An 18,699-nucleotide genomic window follows, 5' to 3' on the forward strand; every position below is an offset into this window, starting at 1 on the left:
TTTCATTCCTTTAATTCCTTTTTCTCTTAATTATTGTAAAAAACATGTTTCGACATATCTGTTGATTACAATTAAAAAGATATTGTTAGCAGTATTATAATATTTAAACAAAAACTGATACCTAAAAGAAAAAATACAACATAATATCAATCTTTTTTAGTAAAATATATATTAAGAAGAAGTTTTATAATAAAAATGTGTTTAGTAAAACTTATCTGAAATAATCTTGAAGTCATCCAAGAGGAAAAGAAAAATTGTTATCAACGTCGAAACAGGAAATAATGCAGTAATAATTAATTTTACAATATATATACATTTCTATTACACTATTAACTTATTGCTATTACAATATTACTAAAACAAATCTCAACATACATAATAACTGTCAAAATATGTAATGACAGCCGCTCAACGAAGTAAGCATAGTGAAATAATCAATCAGCATCACGAAAAAACGATAACAAATAATTTCGAGAAATGTGAGTTATTGACTTAATATACCTTTTTTTAGATAGGAACTAAATAAATTTTATATGTTACGAACTTTAACTTAATTTTGTTTAAAAAAATATATTAACTTACCCAAACTGCAGAAGTAACAGTTATACTCTATTTAATTTTTAGCGCGCGGCTACACATTACGAACTTTCCTTTACATTTGAACAATTGTTCATTTCAGTCGATTTAGTCTCACAATATACATATTGTTAGAAATAATTTGCCGATGAAAATTAAATAATTATCCGCATTCATTGGAATATCCGCGCGTGTCTGTAAAGGCATTACCGACGCAACGCATCGATTTTATCGAACGCGCGTTTTAGTTACGGCTACTAAAAGGAGGGAGCTTCTCCCGTCGCTTTCTAATCACGACATTCAAATACCGCATATACAGAATGAATGGTATAATGAATCCTTCGATTGACAATCAAATAGAGATTCGGATTTAATGACCTGATAGCTGATAGCTCTGAGCTTGATAGATAACGAGGTTCTCGCGAATCGTATTCGAGCTCCTATCGCGGTTGCGCTTGTCAATTTGATGATAGACCAAGATCGTTCTCGCTGTAGAAATTAATCGACCGTAACGACGGTCATTACGACGTTGTAATATGTATGTACGGCAAACTCTCTCGGGGATTCTAAAGTTACAGGTTTTGAGGAAACGCAAACGACACACTAATGCAACGCGTAATATGAGAATGGCGTGTCGGCGCGTCGCGATTATCATAGCTGAACGAAGCGAATACTTAATTAGAAAATTGCTCACATTATCGGTATCAAGATAGTCGAAATGCTCACAGGTCGGCCGCCGGTCGCTCACTGAAAATTTAAACGCAAGGGGCCTGTCGATAAAAGAAGTCTCCTATTTGTCGGCGAAAAATTGGCATAACCAATCAAAACGCGCGATTCGAACTCTTCGCGAATTTTTGAACTCCAATAATAATTCTAATACAAAAGATTTCCTGCGTCGAATGAATTAAATAAAAATTATTTGATAGAATTTAGAAAAATATTTATATGTATTCTTGTTGCGTGATATTTGAAGACGAAACAGTTGCTATGCATAAAAGGAATTTTACAAGTAAATAAGTTTAATAATTAAAATAATTCTATAAGCAAATAAAAAATTAAATGAGTAAGATTTCTTCAGATAATGAATTAGAATGCTAGCAATAATTTATTCAATGTTTTAATCATAAAAATGGAACTTGATAGAATTTAGAGGAATATTTATATATGTATTAGATGCCCCAATTAGCACAGAGTTTAAAAAAAATTCATTCGTATATTCAGTCGTATGTCATCAATTCTGACTTCATTTTTAGATGCAAAAAGAATTCTTCTTCAGAATTTTTAGAAAAAAAATTCTTTTTGCATCTGAGAACTTAGAATTAATAACATACGATTGAATTCTTTTTAAACTTTCCATGCTATCTGGGGCATATTTGAAAATGGAACAATTATTATGTAAAAGCAATAAAAGAAATTCTAAAAATAAATGTTTAATAATTAAAATAATTCTATAAGCAAATAAATAATGTAATAATTTTAATATTTTAATAATTAGGCCGTATATACGATATCACAGCGATTATACAGTATTTAATTGCTTTACAGCACGGAATTTTAAAGCAACAAATTTTGCGATAAATATATAGCTGTATTTATGGAACATTTAATTAATTATTATATCAGGATTTCCGATTCTATGCTATAAAATTTGCCTACATATTTAACTACATAACTTCTTATTTAGTATGTGTATTGTTCTTTCTTTTTTTTGTAAAATCTATTTATGAAGTATTACAAAAAATATATTGTATATAGAATTTATTTTTTTGCCAGAACACTAAAAATGGAATTTTCATGTTAATTTTAACAAGCACATAGAAGTACCAGTAAGTTCTGACGTTAATTGCATATACAGATCGCAAATGTGTTGTAGTTACATATAATTTGTTACATTCTCCGAATTGCATACTCCGATTAAAAATCTGACAGATTAGGATTTATCTGGAATATTTAAATCGATCCTGCCTAACTGATAAATCGAGGCAGAATTATAAGAGGCGATATTAAGGCTGCGATCGACATTACAGATTATCTATTGAATTCTTAGTCTTTTATGTGATTTTTTTTATCGTATACGAAAGGGATGCGCGCACAGGTGCACGAGCGTACACTTCGCCACGATGCATAACGCTATCGACCGTCGAACTCCCTGGCGCCTTATCGGATGGTCGTTAACCCGAGCACTCGCCATTTCCTTCCTTCCATCTTCCTTCCGTATAGTGACTCCTTTCCACAATCGCCAAGATCGTCCATCGAGTTAGTCCCTCAGGACAGGTATTCCTCCTTCGAGAAACGGAGCCGAAAACGCGAAGTCACGTAAGAATCGCTATAGTCAAATTTACGTCGCGAAAGAACAGTGTTTGCTGCAAGAACTTCGTCGCACATAGAATTTTATTTATCATTATTTTTTATTAAATATATATTTCTTTCTTATTATGATACGAAAACGCGAAGTCACGTAAGAGTTACTGCAGTCAAATTTATGTCGCGAAAGAACAGTGTTTGCTATAATTCGTTGCACATAGAATTTTATTTATAATTATTTCTTATTAAATATATTTTTGTCTTATTGTAATAAAGCATTGTGTAATCAATTCTTTAATCATTTATTTCTGAGGTGATAAGTTTTTTTTATGAGTTAATAAGTTTTTTCTTCTAATTATTAGTGATTTTCTTCGAGTAACACTAATGAGATGTGATAAGCTAATTAATTCCGATGAATTACGATTGTCACTTAATCATAGTCTTTTTACTTTAGTCTTTTTTTACTTTCTTATTCTGACGGCTTTGTAAAGACAGATAGGGAAATGATATTCGCAAACGATAAGAGCGTTAATTACAATTTGAAAGAAAAGAATGCGAGACACGTGCGAGAAATCGCGATAGTAAATCGCACGCGTAATGTATTGCAAACGACGACGGTTCCCACTTAAAATGAAGTAAAGATCTGCGATGCATATTAAGGCGCACGTTAAACAAGGCGAAAATTTCGCGATAAAAAAACTCTAATAAATTACTGATTTAAACTTTAATCATTATGCAAATATTTCGAACAAAATTAAAATATCGTAAAAGTGCTAATGCATTAGAATTATCTTGATTACTACAAGTCATCCAAGAATCCTCGCAATCTCAGTAATTTAATAACGTGTTGGAATTCTTTTATATATTTCTTCTATTATTTTCTTTTTTTTTTTTAAGAACAGCGTTTTGCATTTTTATCCTTTGTAATCTTATCTAGCGAGACATTTGGGATTTCTTCACTGACGACGGCGATGTCGACCGCAAGAGGGAAAACAGGAGAGTACGAGGAAGTGAGGAGAGGAGCGCGCGAGATTTTCGGGTCGACTTCCTGCAGGCCTCCGCTTCGCTCGATGTCGAGCGGAGCGGAGTAGTCACGCTCGGCGAGCCCGAGGCTCAGGCTCGAAGTGTTGCACATCGGCGGTGTCCAGTCTCCGGGTAAACGCGCGGATTTAAACACTCGGCTGCCTCCGGCTGTGATACAGTCGGACAGGGAAAATTTGACGCGTAACCGATGATCGATGGGCGAATGGCGCGAGTATACATACGCGAGGCAATTGATTTCGAGTTAGCGCGACTCTCTCCGTCCGTTTAATATACATATATATACATATATATATATATATATATATATATAACTTCAGTTATATTAACTGAATTAATATTACATAGTTCGAACTTTATTAGGTGTGTCGCGATGTCGTGAAAGCGATATGGTTAATTATAATAAATGTAGAGAAAAAAAATTTTGATCGGACTTGATTGGCTTTGGTGCGAGAAAAATTTTTTTGTTTGACATGCAAAACTGAGTACTGCAGAATCGAGCGGATACAAAACGTCACGTTAGTGCGAAAATAAATAAGAAGGAGATAAGCAAGAATACGAGTCAACTGAAATTACATAAGAAGAAGGAAGCGCGAGAAAAGTTGTGGTTTAAGAAGAAACGAAGAAACGAAAATAAGAAGCGTCGCGAAAGAAGAATTTCTTTTCACGTTTGAAATATATATAATTGAAATTTCTTGGACAGACCGAGAGAGATGGCAGGGCTCACTTTACTTTTCGGCAATTTCTCCTCGGACGCTGTGACCAGACTCGCGATAGAACGCGGCGATCGCTGCAAGGTTTGTTACTCCACGACAACGATTTACAGATTTACAGATTGCAAAATAAATAAAAAGATTGACAATAAAAAGTCTAATGATGGAAAAATGAAACCGTTGAATTTATGCGCGACGTCCAATAATTACATTACACATTGCGTTTCTTATTAATATCTCGTTAGGAAGATTTATCTTTGCGGCAGTTGCACTTATCTCTGATATAACGCGCGATTTGCAATAATTAACAAAATATAATGCTCGTGCTATAAGCTTGATTAACGAAACGTCGATAAATATCAACGGATTTTTCCATCACGATTGTATCGACCTTGCATCTCTTCGTTATCAAGCGGTATGTGTTTCAAAATATGACAACAAAAACATACTTGAAGATAATTTTGATTAATTTTATGTAGCAATTTAGGTGTCAACACATCTCTTTAAAGATAACAATACATGATTGTATGAATTTAAATTAATCCGCGGAGCTCGCGAGTTCTCCTCTCTGTATTTGTCGACGTCACGCTTTTGCAATTTAAAAATTCATCTTCCTGAAACGCCAGGAAACGATAAATTCGCAACGGTTTGTCGACAATCCGTTTCGAAATTTCGACCAAAAATCCATGTGATTCCGACTACCGGACGATACTTCATTTTCGAGATTTGCCGTCCGGTGCAATTTCCTGCGTGCCTCAAACACGGAAAATCGATCGGTGCGTCGGTGCGTCGATTGGAAGGCTGGTATATCTAATCATCTTACAATATTCTCCACGATTCCATGAGATATAATAGAACGAGGCTAAAATATCTTACATGACTCGACTATTATATATTCCGTTCGCATTAGTTTCGCAATTTTAATTTTACACGAATATTTCGAAAATTCGAAGACAACCGCACGAGATGTAATCCGGTCTAGTCTGTAGCGATAGAATATTAGCATCGTTATATCATTACTCCGCGCCATTATCGTCTCGCGTAATCGCGTCTCTTACACCTCGCTACACTCAATATGAATATATATCGGTGTTAATAAATTCAAACCACGCCGTGTTACGAAAATGCGTATATACGGGAGAATCGCCCGCGGGAGGATCGTTTATTATTTCGGAGGCCTCGCGGCTCATTTCGCCGGATCAATTATCTTCAAACGCGAAATTGGGTCTGCGAATTATCTATGCGACGCGCAAATAGAGAGAAATCGCGAACAAACGAGGCCGCATTTAGAAACTTTATCGATAGCCAACGTAGCAATAGACAATTGTAACAATCAGCAGCAGTTTTATATTCGAACTGCATGCAATCAGAATCATTTTAGTGCTGAGGTTAAATGTGACATCCATATTTCTGTGACATTTTGTATTCTTAGAAATTATTACAACTAACATTTTCTGACTATACCTTATTACCTTATTAGGTACGTCAACGTTAATCAGTATAATTGTTAATTTTAATTTCCTTTCTTCAAACTGAGAATTTTGACGCTCTTGTAACGTTCTTTAATTTATACACATATGTACGATTATGAAATGAAATCTTGAAAATCCGTGATCTGAAAAATCCGTAAATTGAAATCTTAAAAATAAATTTCGTAAAGGAGAAATTTCTCGCGTAGAGATACAGATTTACGAAACGACCAGCTGACGGAATTGCAATTCTCGGTGGCCAGATATTATTACCGGGTGTTAAGTTCAGACCTGGACAATAGTGGCTATTCGAGGAATTAGGGACACCAGTGCCGTGGTATCTCTGTATACGCGCGACACGAGGAAACGATTTGATGCTTTGGGAAGGGAAGTCTGCTCTCGTAGGAGGGCACCGTGCCAGGAAGCCGATATTGCTGCGAACGAGACCCCGCGGAGTGTGTTCGTGTGCATGTATGTGTGCGGGGTGCGACCGGCTCATTGCCCGGCAGTTAGCTTTCGTCGAAAGGTCATGTGAAACTGATCGCCGAAAATCTTTAAAAAGCTCCGTCTAAACTGGAATTTTTTTAGTCTTTTTTGTTAAAATTTTTATTATTAATGATAAAATATTTTATTATTACGTTTATATATCTCGGATATTGCATATTTAATAAATCCTATTTTAGTATTTCTGAACTTATGATTCTATATAAATAGTTTAATTAAAATAAATTATTTGTATGTGAAATACATTTATAGATATAAAATTTATTATAATAGAAAACATATAATAGTTTTAATAGGAACTGCAATATTTAAATTTTTTAATTTTATATGTATATATATATATATATATAATTTAATATAATCAAAAATAATTTTTCAATTTAATTTAATTAGTATTTTTGCGGTGCGCAATTAATTTCTTAATAAGTTATAAAAGCTTATTTGTCGAAAGAAATTAAAGCAGCAGACAGCACAGTGCAATTCTTTTGGTCGTGCAGTTATTGTCGCGTTTCGAAGAGCCTTCCTTAGAATCTCTTCGTACAAAAGGACGGATGCCAGAAAGACCGGTCTTCCTCTCTTTGTGGGTGTCGAATAAAATTAAACGAGAAAAAAGACAAGCGGGGATGACTGGCATGCAACCTTTATACAACGAGGCAGACCTGAGGGAAGGGAATAACTGTTAGACAAATTATGCGTTACATTGTCTTTAAACGTGCTTTATCAGTCTTGAAAGGAATAAAAATATAATGGAGAAATAAAGTCGATACGCAATACGTAATGTGTAATTTCAGCATCACACATCGCATCGTAAGTGACATCTATAATTTATTCCAGGACATAATAAATAATTTATTTCAGGAACTAATAACAATTCATCTGTATAAGTATATACTGATCGTAAATCAAATTTGCAATTTTCAATTTTAATTTGCAGAAGTCCACGTCTGAGAACAGACGTTACGTTACAAGCAATTTTGTATTAATTTCTCGAATAATCACATAATCATAGATCGAGCCTCCTCGTCTTATCCTATACGCGCGATTCACGGCGATAACATTCAAACAAATCATTATCATGTTTATACGCGATGTAGTGGATTTTCCGCTTTGAAGATCGCGTTTGTATCGTCGGAGAGATAAATATTATCGCAAACGCGATGCGCGAGGATGTAAAAAGTTACGTATTGCTAATCAGATGGTCGAATTTGCTAATTTCTTATCGAGGAAATTCGCGCGATATCAGTCGACTGTGGTCAAGCAGCCGCGACTGGTCGATTCGGGCGCACCGTAAAACGTAAGTGCAATTTATAGCTGTGCCGTTGTAGTGGTGCCTAAAATCTATATGTAACATACCGTACCGGATGTCGTGAATGCCCTGACGTTCAATAGCAATTTTCTGAGAGGTATTTTCGGAGAGGGAATCGCGTGATATTTACACAGCCAAGTTATGACTGCTCGTCGGGAAGAAAGGGGGTCACAGCCTTCCGTCGTAGAGAAATAGGCAACGAGCGATAATTGACAGCTCTAGCGTGTGACACAGCGTAAGGTTAAATGATAAGCACAGATTATTCGTCATATTAAATAAAGTCACGGAAATATACGTAGTCTTCTGAACTTTTATGTCATAGGCCGGCTTTGTACAGACGGTTGCGACTATTCGTTCGAAGAAAATGACGCGGATGCGATGAGAACAAATATTGAGAACAAACAAACAATCCTCGCGAATATTAACGCATATTTAATTACAGTCGAACCTCGATAACTCGAATCTCAAGGGAAAAAGAAAAAGCCTTCGAATAACAGAATTTTCGACTTATCAAAATTCGAGTAAAAGAGGGTACGAGTAACATATATAAAAATGCGACTTATGGGGGCTTTGTACAAGAGTTTATAATTTTCCGATTATAATAGCTTTTAGAAGAAGAAAAAATCAATATTTGACAGTGAATTATTTTTTCAATATAATAAATGTAATCATAAAACAAAATATCGGGCTATAACTTATGGTTACACATAGCTACAACTTCGAATTATAGAGGCAGTGGCAATAGAAGTTCAATTTATAGAAGTGAACTTTAACTTAGAGGTCTGGCTACTTTAAATTCGAATTGCAAAATAAAATATAATACATCTAAATATCTGACAAATAATTCGAGTTAAGGTAGGTTTTATTTTAATTTATAGAGGTTTCGCAGTGGAACAGAAAGGAACAAAATTTTCGTCTTATAAAGGTTTTCGACTTGTAGAGGTTAGACTTGTAGAGTTATCGAGATTTGACTGTATATGTTATTAATTAAAATTGATCTTTCATAGCTTCAAAAGACATTTATATTTTACGAAGCTTTTCTCAGCTTTAAACACACGTTGGTGTGAAATATTCCTCCGAAATAAGATTACATCTCTTAATTAAGGACTTTTTTTAATTTTTCGAGAATTTATTTTTGTGGATTTCTACTTCGAAAGATTTGTTCGATTTTGAGCGGGAATCTTAAGAACTCGATTACGAATTGTGCATGGATGCTAATTTTTTTGTTTAGGAAGGCTGCAGAGAGATATGGTACTTTATTAATATTAACGCATTTTTAATTATTATTAATTAAAATTGAACTTTCATAACTTTAAATAAGCTTTTATATTTTACGGAGCTTTTCTCAGTTTTAAACATGCGTTGACTCTTTCGAAATAAGATTACATCTCTCAAGTAAGGACTTTTTTTAATTTTTTGCGAATTTATTTTTATGGATTTCTAGTTTCTACTTCGAAAGATTTGTTCGGTTTTGAACGAGAATTTCAAGAACTCGATTACGAATTGTGCATGGATGCCAATTTTTTTGTTTAGGAAAGCCGCGGAGGAATGTGGCACTTAATTAATATTAACTCATTTTTAATGATTATTAATTAAAATTGAACTTTTATAACTTCGAAAAGCTTTTATATTTTACAAAGCTTTTCTCAGCTATGCATTAATTCTTTCGGAATAAAATTACATCTTTTAAGTAAGGACTTTTCTTAATTTTTTGCGAATTTATTCTTGTGGATTTCTACCTCGACAGATTTGTTCCGTTTTGAGCGGAAATCTCAAGAACTCGATTACGAATTGTGCATGGAGGCTAATTTGTTTGTTTAGGAAGGCCGCAGAGGGATGTGGCACTTGATCTTCTTGTTAATCGGCAGCGCGATGGCCGGCGAGTCCGGGCCGGAGTCGCCGCCGGAGTTCTTCGACCCGACGATCAAAATCGAGGTAGCTCCGCTGCCTTACGAGGAGGCATTCCCGACTCCGCTTCCTGGTCTGCTATATCCCAGAGAAAGTGAATCCCGAGAGGTAAAACTTACGTGACGATGACAACACGCTGGTCTTTTTATTACCATTCGAATCGAGAGATAATCGGCTCACGTTTTCACACCTCTATCGCAAATTCAAGAAAGTTTTCAGAAAAGAAATCTGCGACAAATTTTATTTACCATTTATATTTTGCTTATTGAAGATAATTCTAAACACTTGTTACTTTTTATTCCATTAAAAAATGTATTGTACAATGTAAAATATATGAATATACGTTATTTGCAATAAGTCAAAAATAATTGTGCGATAATGCAATTTTATATTATCTTAAAAATGTATTTCTATATTATGAGGATTTTTATAATGTAAATGAATTCAACAAAGATATTTTTAATGTCCTTTTGTAGATAAGATCACTTGATGGATTATGGGACTTCGTCGTGTCGCCCGAAGGAGATGCGCTAAGAGGTTACACGGAAAGATGGTTTGCCGATGATTTGTCGAAGGTATATATCGTATCCGGATTGAGTATGAAATAATAATTGATAATGACAAATGTGAGAATTAATAAACTATAAATATTAAAATTTTTCATTACATCAAATTAGTCTCAATTTTGCGAAAAAGGCTTATAACGAAAGATATGATTTTTAATTTAATAGATGAAACATTAATATACATAATAAAGAAAAGAGAAAAAAGTAAACAAAATATTTTTTAATTTACATAACAGGTTAGGCAGGGAGATATTCAAACAATTAGTTAATTTCACGCAAAAACTCTAAATTATCCACGTTAAAATTTTACGTATTCAGTATGGACATTATATTTCCTTTGCTTTTCTCTTGTAAATTATATAATGCTAAACATTAAATACATCCAAATAATTTAATTCCTGCTTGTAACATTTTTTCAGAATTTTTCTGGAGAACTTTTACAGAATTTCAAAGAAGACTAGAAAAATTCAATATTCCGAGTCTTTTTTTCAATACCTACATTATATTCCCTTTGTGTTTTTTTCTTGTAAATTATTTTTTCAGAATTTTTCTGAAAAACTTTTACAAAATTTCGAAGAAGACTAGAAAAATTCAATATTTTGATCCTTTTTTTATGTATTTATTATTATTGTTCATTTTCTTCTATTTATTCGCTTTTATTACTTTTTCTTGCTAATTCACGTTCAACTTTTGTGTTGCGGAGAGGATACGTGAGTTTTATAATCTCGCATAATTGCACGTTGTCCGTTTGTTATAATTGTAATTGCTCCGTTATTAGTGAGGATCTGTTCGCGCAAGGTATGACTGGCTTTACAGGTCGGAGAAATGATGAAGATGCCGGTACCCTCGTCCTACAATGACATTACGACATCGCGGAACCTCAGGGACCACGTTGGTGCCGTGTGGTACCAGAGGACTTTCTTCGTGCCCTTCTCTTGGCGGGATCAACGTGTCTTCGTCAGATTCAGCTCGGTCCACTATCTCGCACAAGTGGTAAGTATTCCGCAACTCAAGCTTTTTCACTCCCAAAGAGATCTTTTGACATTTTCTTGCAGTGCGACTTATCGAAAATTCATTGTAATTCGAGAATATCTAAAAGAAACATAAAGTGAAGACCAAAGATGGACAAATCGATAAAACTGCACTCATACATACTAAATAAGTATGCAAGCTAGGTGACGTCTTAATAACGTCAAAAGACGTCTTAGGCTGGATCTACAATGTGCTCTTTGCTTCCTGTTTTTTTTTTTGCTTTTTACCTCTTGCCTTTTTTCCTCTTTACGATCGTTTTATCGACAATCGTATTTCTTGTCATGTATTTCCTGTTCCTTCCAAAGTTTGTCAATATTCATCCCGGACAAAAATGAAGGATATAAGAGGCAAAAAAGGCAAGGATGATAAAAAGCAAGTGGTAAAAAGCAAGAAACAATTGATGCAAAGAGCACATTGTAAATTCAGCCTTAATAACGTCTCTAACGTCAATAAAACATTGAAACGTCATTTGACGTCATCTTGTTACTCGGGAACTTTTCTAAATAAAGGATATCGATCGCGATTTGTATTTAAAGAGACGTACGACATGCATCGAGAGCAATGGTTAATCTTAACATTCAAAAAATACATGCATAAAGTTCAAGTGAATCGCAAGCTCACGAACATTTTCGCGTAGTGGGTGAACAACGCTTTGGTGACCAATCATGAAATGGGCCACCTGCCTTTCGAAGCGGAGATCTCGTCGTACGTGACCTTCGGCGGTAAGAACCGCATTACCGTGGCCGTGGATAACACTCTGCTGCAGACTAGCGTGCCCCAGGGCAAGATCGTCGAGATGATCACCGACAACGGCACCACGCACTTGCAGACCTATACTTTCGATTTCTTCAACTATGCCGGTATACACAGGTAAAAATTTAATTAATTGGGACAAAGTAGATTAAACGATCGAAGATTCATTTTTTTCAAAAGATAAACGGCTCTTCTACAGACATTTACATCCACCGTATATGACTATAAAAAACACAATTTTAATATATAATAAATTGAAAGCCGAGAAACGGTCAAAGCAAGATCTTGGTGGTCACTAATATTTCTGTGTGAATTTTACATACATATTCTAGTTCCTCGAACTGCGCGCCGTTACTTTCGGTCACAGCGAAGCTCTTGTTTGAAATCTAAAACTAAAACTAAAAAGCACAATTTTATAATTGAGATGATGTTCGGATTTTAAATAATAAAAAGCAATACAACAAAAGGTTAACTTCAGAGATGGTTCATAAAACAAAAAATAACCCGAATAAGCAAAGCGACGCAAAATTTCTGTCAGACGCGTATCTCCCAATTCCTCAATTCACTATTTAACGCTGCCCCTTTCTCGCACCCAAAAAAAATATTCTAGTTATAAAGTGAAATTTCGTCTAATCCCATATTTTAAGCGAAAATTTTTACAAAAAGAGTATTCCTCTTCCAATAAAGTGAACTGTTCATCTAAAATCTATTAGATATTATTTTTCGGTTTTCCTCTTGTAATAAGAGAAATGTTTTTTTCAAGCGGAATGCCCTCTTATGTGCGACATGAGTAACACGAAAAGCAATGTGTATCGCTGCGTTCTGCCGTGACGATTAATTGAAGGGTTGCGCTGCATTTGCAAAAACAGACGCAGTAAGACTGCGTTTCGTTATTCATTGTACATACTGAAAAACTACGGTACAAATAATGTGAATTATAAATATAAATTTACAGTACAAGATTTGTACTGTAAATGCAACGAAATTATTCTATTAAAATATTGTGCACAGAATTATATTTTCCTCTTAATTTCAAAGAATTCTTTTTTAGCCATATACAAGAATAAAATCCTCTAAGATTTAGCGAATTCCACTAATATTAAAATTATTTTTTTTGGGTGCGCTTCCTCTCTTCTTCTTCCTTAAAATCTTTTCTTTCTTCCTTGAATACTTCTTGTTCCTTTTCATCTCTATCATTGTTAACTGACAAGTTCTTCCTTTCTATATGTTGACGTTCACAAGGTATTTCAAATTTTGACACATTTTTTTTCCTTTTAATAATTAATCTCAGTCAGTTATAGTCTCTCTTCCAGTCTCGGTACCTAATGGGATTTATTTATGATTCCTTTGACACCGTCCACTTCATTTCCACGAACACATGGATAGTATCATTTACACATGTACATTTTAAAATTGTCTGGAGCTGACTGGACAACATTTTTTATTATTGATTGTGTGCGACCTCGACGAAAATCTTGATCAACAAAAAACATTTCTTATACATTTTTTTTATTGTAAGTCTGTGATTTATAGCGAGCGCCCATCCTTTAAGCTTTGACGCATTACCTTTGTATTTATAATTTTTATTGAAAAGAATTCTGAACCCACTGAGAATGGCTTAATATAAACTATTTGGGTCGTTATTATTATTGTATTCAATGTTTAACTAATAATTATTAATATATTATATTTGCTTTTTTGCATCAACATCGTGCCTGGCTCATTACTCTCTTTTTTCTCATTTTCATTTTTTTTATCTTTAACGTTTTTTATTTAAACATAATTTTGACAATACTTAATGCAAATGTAAATGTGAATAAAACTATATAGGAGAAATATTTTTTAAATTATAACATTAATTCTCTCTTGTTTTATTAATATTTTAATTGCATATAAAATTAATAATTAAAATGAATTAAAATTATATTAATTACATTAGCATTAAATTTGTACAAATAAATAATAATCTTAATTCTTTTTAATTTACTTATTCTTTTTTTTAAATTGGTCTCAAAAGTAAATATTGTTGATTAAAAAAAACATCAAAAAAACCTCATTTCAATTCCAAATCGGATCTCCAATTTTCGAAAGCAAAATCAATGTAAAAATACAAGTTCAATACAATCGAACAAAGAGAAAATACGTGACAGGTGTAATCACGTTGTCTCGTTTCGCTGTTACATTATTGCGAAGGTTCTTTGGAGCTCTCTGAAGCGACGCGCGAATTTCACTCGCCACAAATAGATCTCTATCAAGGGCTTTGTGGAAAAAACAAAAGAGAACATTCAATGCGACAATCGAGGTCACTAGAGACATGATCAACGAGATTTTTGCTACTCCACGAAAATATTTCTATAGCGTAGAAAAATAAAAATGGACAGTTCGATTATTTTAATGATATATGATAATTCGAAACAATACGGCATTCTAGTAATTCGAACAGATTATAGCTATAGATACAAAAATACAGTACAGTATAGAGTTTATTCATAGAACCATTATAACACTTGTAATTAACATCTCTAACAGATTATTTTATTTATTATAATTTTTAGATGAATTAGATTTAGACAATATTTTTAATAATTTATTTTATTCTGCATAACAATACTGGTTTTTTATATTTGAGATTTTATGCTTATTAAGGAGGCCACCTCGTGTAACACTCTGAAAATTAGGAAGATTTTTTTTGGAATTTTTTATTAAGAAACTGTACAACCAATCTTTTTGAACTGTATAGGATAATTTCTTATTATTAAACTAACAAATAAATTTTTTTTTGCCAGAAAAAAGTATTTATTATGCAAGTAATAATAACATTTATTCGGCGCGTCAGCGGTGATGGTGTTTGGCGGCGTGCACTGTAGCGTCGCTTGTATTTGTCTGAAATAAAAAATCTGAAAAGATTATTGTTTAAGAATTTACGCATTAACTGAACCTATTTTTAAAGAAAATAATGCAAAATTGTGAAAATCATAACACATGGAAAAAAAGATAGCGATTTTAACGAAAGTTTTTTGTGTTTATGTTTATTTTTTGGTTATTATGCAATAAAAATTATTTAATTAAATATTACTATTATAAACAATGATTCATGTTATTAGGGAAGTATTTATGCAGATGTGTGCAAAGGCCCAAGTCAATCGGATGAATAGTTTTTGAGTTATCTTGCACGCCGCCAAACACCATCACCGCCGAATAAATGTTATTATTACTTGCATAATAAATACTTTTTTCAGGCAAAACAAATATTTTTTTGTTAGTTCAATAGTATAAGAAATTATCTTATAAAGATCAAAAGGTTTGGTTGTATAGTTTCCTAAAAAAAAATTCCAAAAAATCACCTAATTTTCAGCGTGTTACACGAGGTGCCCTCCTTAAATCAGAACGCACGACATTAATTATGATTACAATACAATTGCTCCTGATTAATAAATTTTCCTCAAAACACTTTGCGAAGGTCTGTTTTGCTGTACACCACGCCACGCATCTACGTTGAAGATATTACAGTGAGAACGAGCCTGATCGGCGATATGGGAATTGTCAAGTATATCATACAACCGGCTGGTTTGCGCGAAGGGGAGATACCTGTCTGCAGGGTCACGTTGCACAACGCCGAGCACACCTTGGCTATCAAGGAGCCCGTTTACGGCCTGTCCGGCACCCTGAAGGTCCCGCTCGCCAGACTCTGGTGGCCCAGAGGCATGGACCCCAAGCCGGGATACCTATATACTTTAGAGGTACGACTTGATATTCAAATCGTTAATTGCTCAAAACCACCTTGATATCTCAACAAACAAGATTGCGAACCATAAAAGATATAGAAAATTAGAAAGGAATATAGAACACTATAAAAAAATGATATACGCGCACAAAATATTAATTTGTACAAATTGTTCAGAGAATTTAAGTTTTGTTCGTCGAAACGACGCGTTACGCCCTTTAGGTAAGACTGTCAGTGGCAAACGTCACCAAACCGGACATCTATCGATTGCCGATCGGCATCAGGACACTCGCGTGGACCAACACGAGTCTCTTGTTGAACGATCGACCGGTGTACATGCGTGGTTTCGGCAGGCACGAGGACTCGGTTATACGAGGACGTGGTTTCGACCTCGTCACCGCTGTCAGAGACCACGAGTTGCTTCAGTGGGTCGGCGCTAATGCCTACAGGACCAGTCATTATCCTTACAGCGACGAGGTTCTCGACATGGCTGACAGGTATGTCGAGAATTCTCCTAAAATTATCTGATATGCCAAAACATTTTATCTTCCATTTTCCTCGCGCGTGCTTTGTATTCTGCTCTATTTTTCATTAGCTGTTAAATTTCATTTTGAAGACTGGGTTTCCTCGTGATCGACGAATGCCCTTCCGTCGATACGGAGAATTATTCGCCGTCGTTGCTCTCACGTCACAAGGACTCGCTGTCGGAGCTCATCCGCAGGGACAAGAATCGACCCTCCGTAATCATGTGGTCCCTGGCCAACGAACCAAGGACCCAGTTGCCCCAGGCGGAGGAGTACTTCAAGCAGATCGCCCATCACACCAAAGCGATCGATCCTACCAGACCGGTCACCATTGCTTTGGCTCGTGGAGTGCAGGTAACGTTATACACATATAAAATATACGTACGAAACTAATTATCCGGACAACACGCAAAAAAAAATAATTTTAATATTAGTGGAATCCGCTAAATCTTAGAGGATTTTCTTCTTGTATATGGCCTCAAGAGGAATCCTTTAAAATTAAGAGGAAAATATTCTGTGCACAATATTCTAATAGTTAGATTAATTTTGTCTTGCATTTACAGTACAAATCTTGTACTGTAAATCTATATTTATAATGCACATTATTTGTACTGTAGTTTTTCAGTATGTACAATGAATAACGGAACGCAGTCTTACTGCGTCTGTTTTTGCAAATGCAGCGCAACACTTCAATCAATCGTCACGCGGCAGAACGCAGCGATACACATTGCTTTTCGTGTTACTCATATCGCATGTAAGAGGGCATTCCGCTTGAAAAAAACATATTCCTCTTAATACAAGAGGAAAGCCGAAAAATAATATCTAATAGATTTTAGATGAACAGTTCACTTTATTGGAACAGGAATACTCTTTCTGTAAAAGTTTTCGCTTAAAATATGGGATTAGAGGAAATTTCACTTTATAACTAGAATATTTTTTTTTGGGTGAATGCGTTAATATATCGATGATTTCTTCAAACTGTTGTGTGTTATTTATATTAGACATGGTATTTATACCTATATATGTAGACAAATAATTGTGAAATTATCAGTGCTATAATACGTGCGTGGAATCACAGCTTTCAAAACTCGAAATTTTTGTCGTCCAGACAATTAATTTCGTGATTGTGCAACTGTATGTCATGTGCATGTGTATATACACAATTTATATGTAGATATAAATATTATATGTAACATAGATATAAATATAAATTGTGCGTACATGTACATACACATGTACATACATACATACATACAATGCACGATCACGAAACTAATTGTTCGGATAACAAAAAAAAATTTCAAGTGTCAAAAGTTGTGATTCCACACACAATTATAGCACTAGTAATTTCACAATTACTTGTTTAAATACATATATATAAATATAACATCTAAATATAAATAACACCTGAACAAAAAACAATTTGAAGAAATTATCAATATAATAACGCATTGCCCAGATAATTAGTTTCGTGACTGTATGTGATTATTCTGATTTAATAATATTTCATAGAAAGACATAAAGTCCTCCCTTATATCATTTTCTGAACAAAATAAACAAAAAATAATCTCTTAATTTATGAAATCGAATACTTTTTGTAGCTATCTCAAAATCTCAAACTTAATTGAAATTATATTTTAATAAAGCGAAAGTTATATTAATGCAACTTTGATTTATCTAATTATACCTTATTCTAAGAGTTATACTTCAATCCAAGATTTTTAACTTTTATCATAATCGCTTGTAACATGAAGATTACCGATAACTAGATATTGTAAATTTTAGGAGGACAAAGCTGGTCAGTTTCTCGATGTGATCAGCTTCAATCGTTACAACGCCTGGTACAGCAATGCCGGCAGAATGGACATGATCACTGACAGGGTTCAAGGCGAAGCCGAGGCTTGGCATAGAAAATATAACAAGCCAGTACTTATGTCCGAGTACGGGGCCGATACTATGCCCGGTCTGCACGAGGTATAAAATTCGTATTACAATCACGCAAAAGCTCTCTCTTTATATAGGTACATATATAAACACCCAAAAAAAAATGTTCTACTTATGAGCGGGAAATTCCTTTAAGCATTTCCTCTAAGCAAAAAATTTTACATAAAGCATATTCCTCAGCTATCACGCGTATTTATTTATAAAGAAGTGGACACATGTGCTATAATCAAGAATAAATTCCTCTATAGAAAATTTCACTATAATAACTCGAATAGTCTCTTGAAATAAAAGATATGCTACTCGCGATACGCTCATTTATAAGATTTTCTATTTTA

At 34.1% G+C, this 18,699-nt stretch overlaps 1 protein-coding gene across 8 annotated transcripts in view; it reads left to right on the forward strand.

Moving 5' to 3' along the window:
• LOC105455522 (beta-glucuronidase) overlaps positions 1 to 18,699 on the forward strand; it is a 38,415-nt gene that overhangs the window by 16,950 nt on the left and 2,766 nt on the right. The window contains exons 1-10 of one of the 8 annotated variants that reach the window (XM_011698901.1): positions 3,969 to 4,164; positions 4,285 to 4,718; positions 9,735 to 9,929; positions 10,298 to 10,396; positions 11,204 to 11,380; positions 12,057 to 12,289; positions 15,633 to 15,912; positions 16,119 to 16,393; positions 16,513 to 16,774; positions 18,206 to 18,394. In XM_011698901.1, the coding sequence (XP_011697203.1) occupies positions 4,635 to 4,718; positions 9,735 to 9,929; positions 10,298 to 10,396; positions 11,204 to 11,380; positions 12,057 to 12,289; positions 15,633 to 15,912; positions 16,119 to 16,393; positions 16,513 to 16,774; positions 18,206 to 18,394 (1,794 nt within the window). In that variant the 5' untranslated portion in view covers positions 3,969 to 4,164; positions 4,285 to 4,634. Of the gene's footprint in view, positions 1 to 3,968; positions 4,165 to 4,221; positions 4,719 to 7,696; positions 7,902 to 8,092; positions 8,149 to 9,734; positions 9,930 to 10,297; positions 10,397 to 11,203; positions 11,381 to 12,056; positions 12,290 to 15,632; positions 15,913 to 16,118; positions 16,394 to 16,512; positions 16,775 to 18,205; positions 18,395 to 18,699 lie in introns of those variants that run through there. The other 7 variants (XM_011698904.1, XM_011698902.1, XM_011698900.1 and 4 more) reach the window with 7 other exon arrangements.

This window comes from Wasmannia auropunctata, unplaced genomic scaffold (genome assembly GCF_000956235.1).
Source record: "Wasmannia auropunctata unplaced genomic scaffold, wasmannia.A_1.0 LD335900.1, whole genome shotgun sequence".
Classification (NCBI taxonomy): domain Eukaryota; kingdom Metazoa; phylum Arthropoda; class Insecta; order Hymenoptera; family Formicidae; genus Wasmannia; species Wasmannia auropunctata.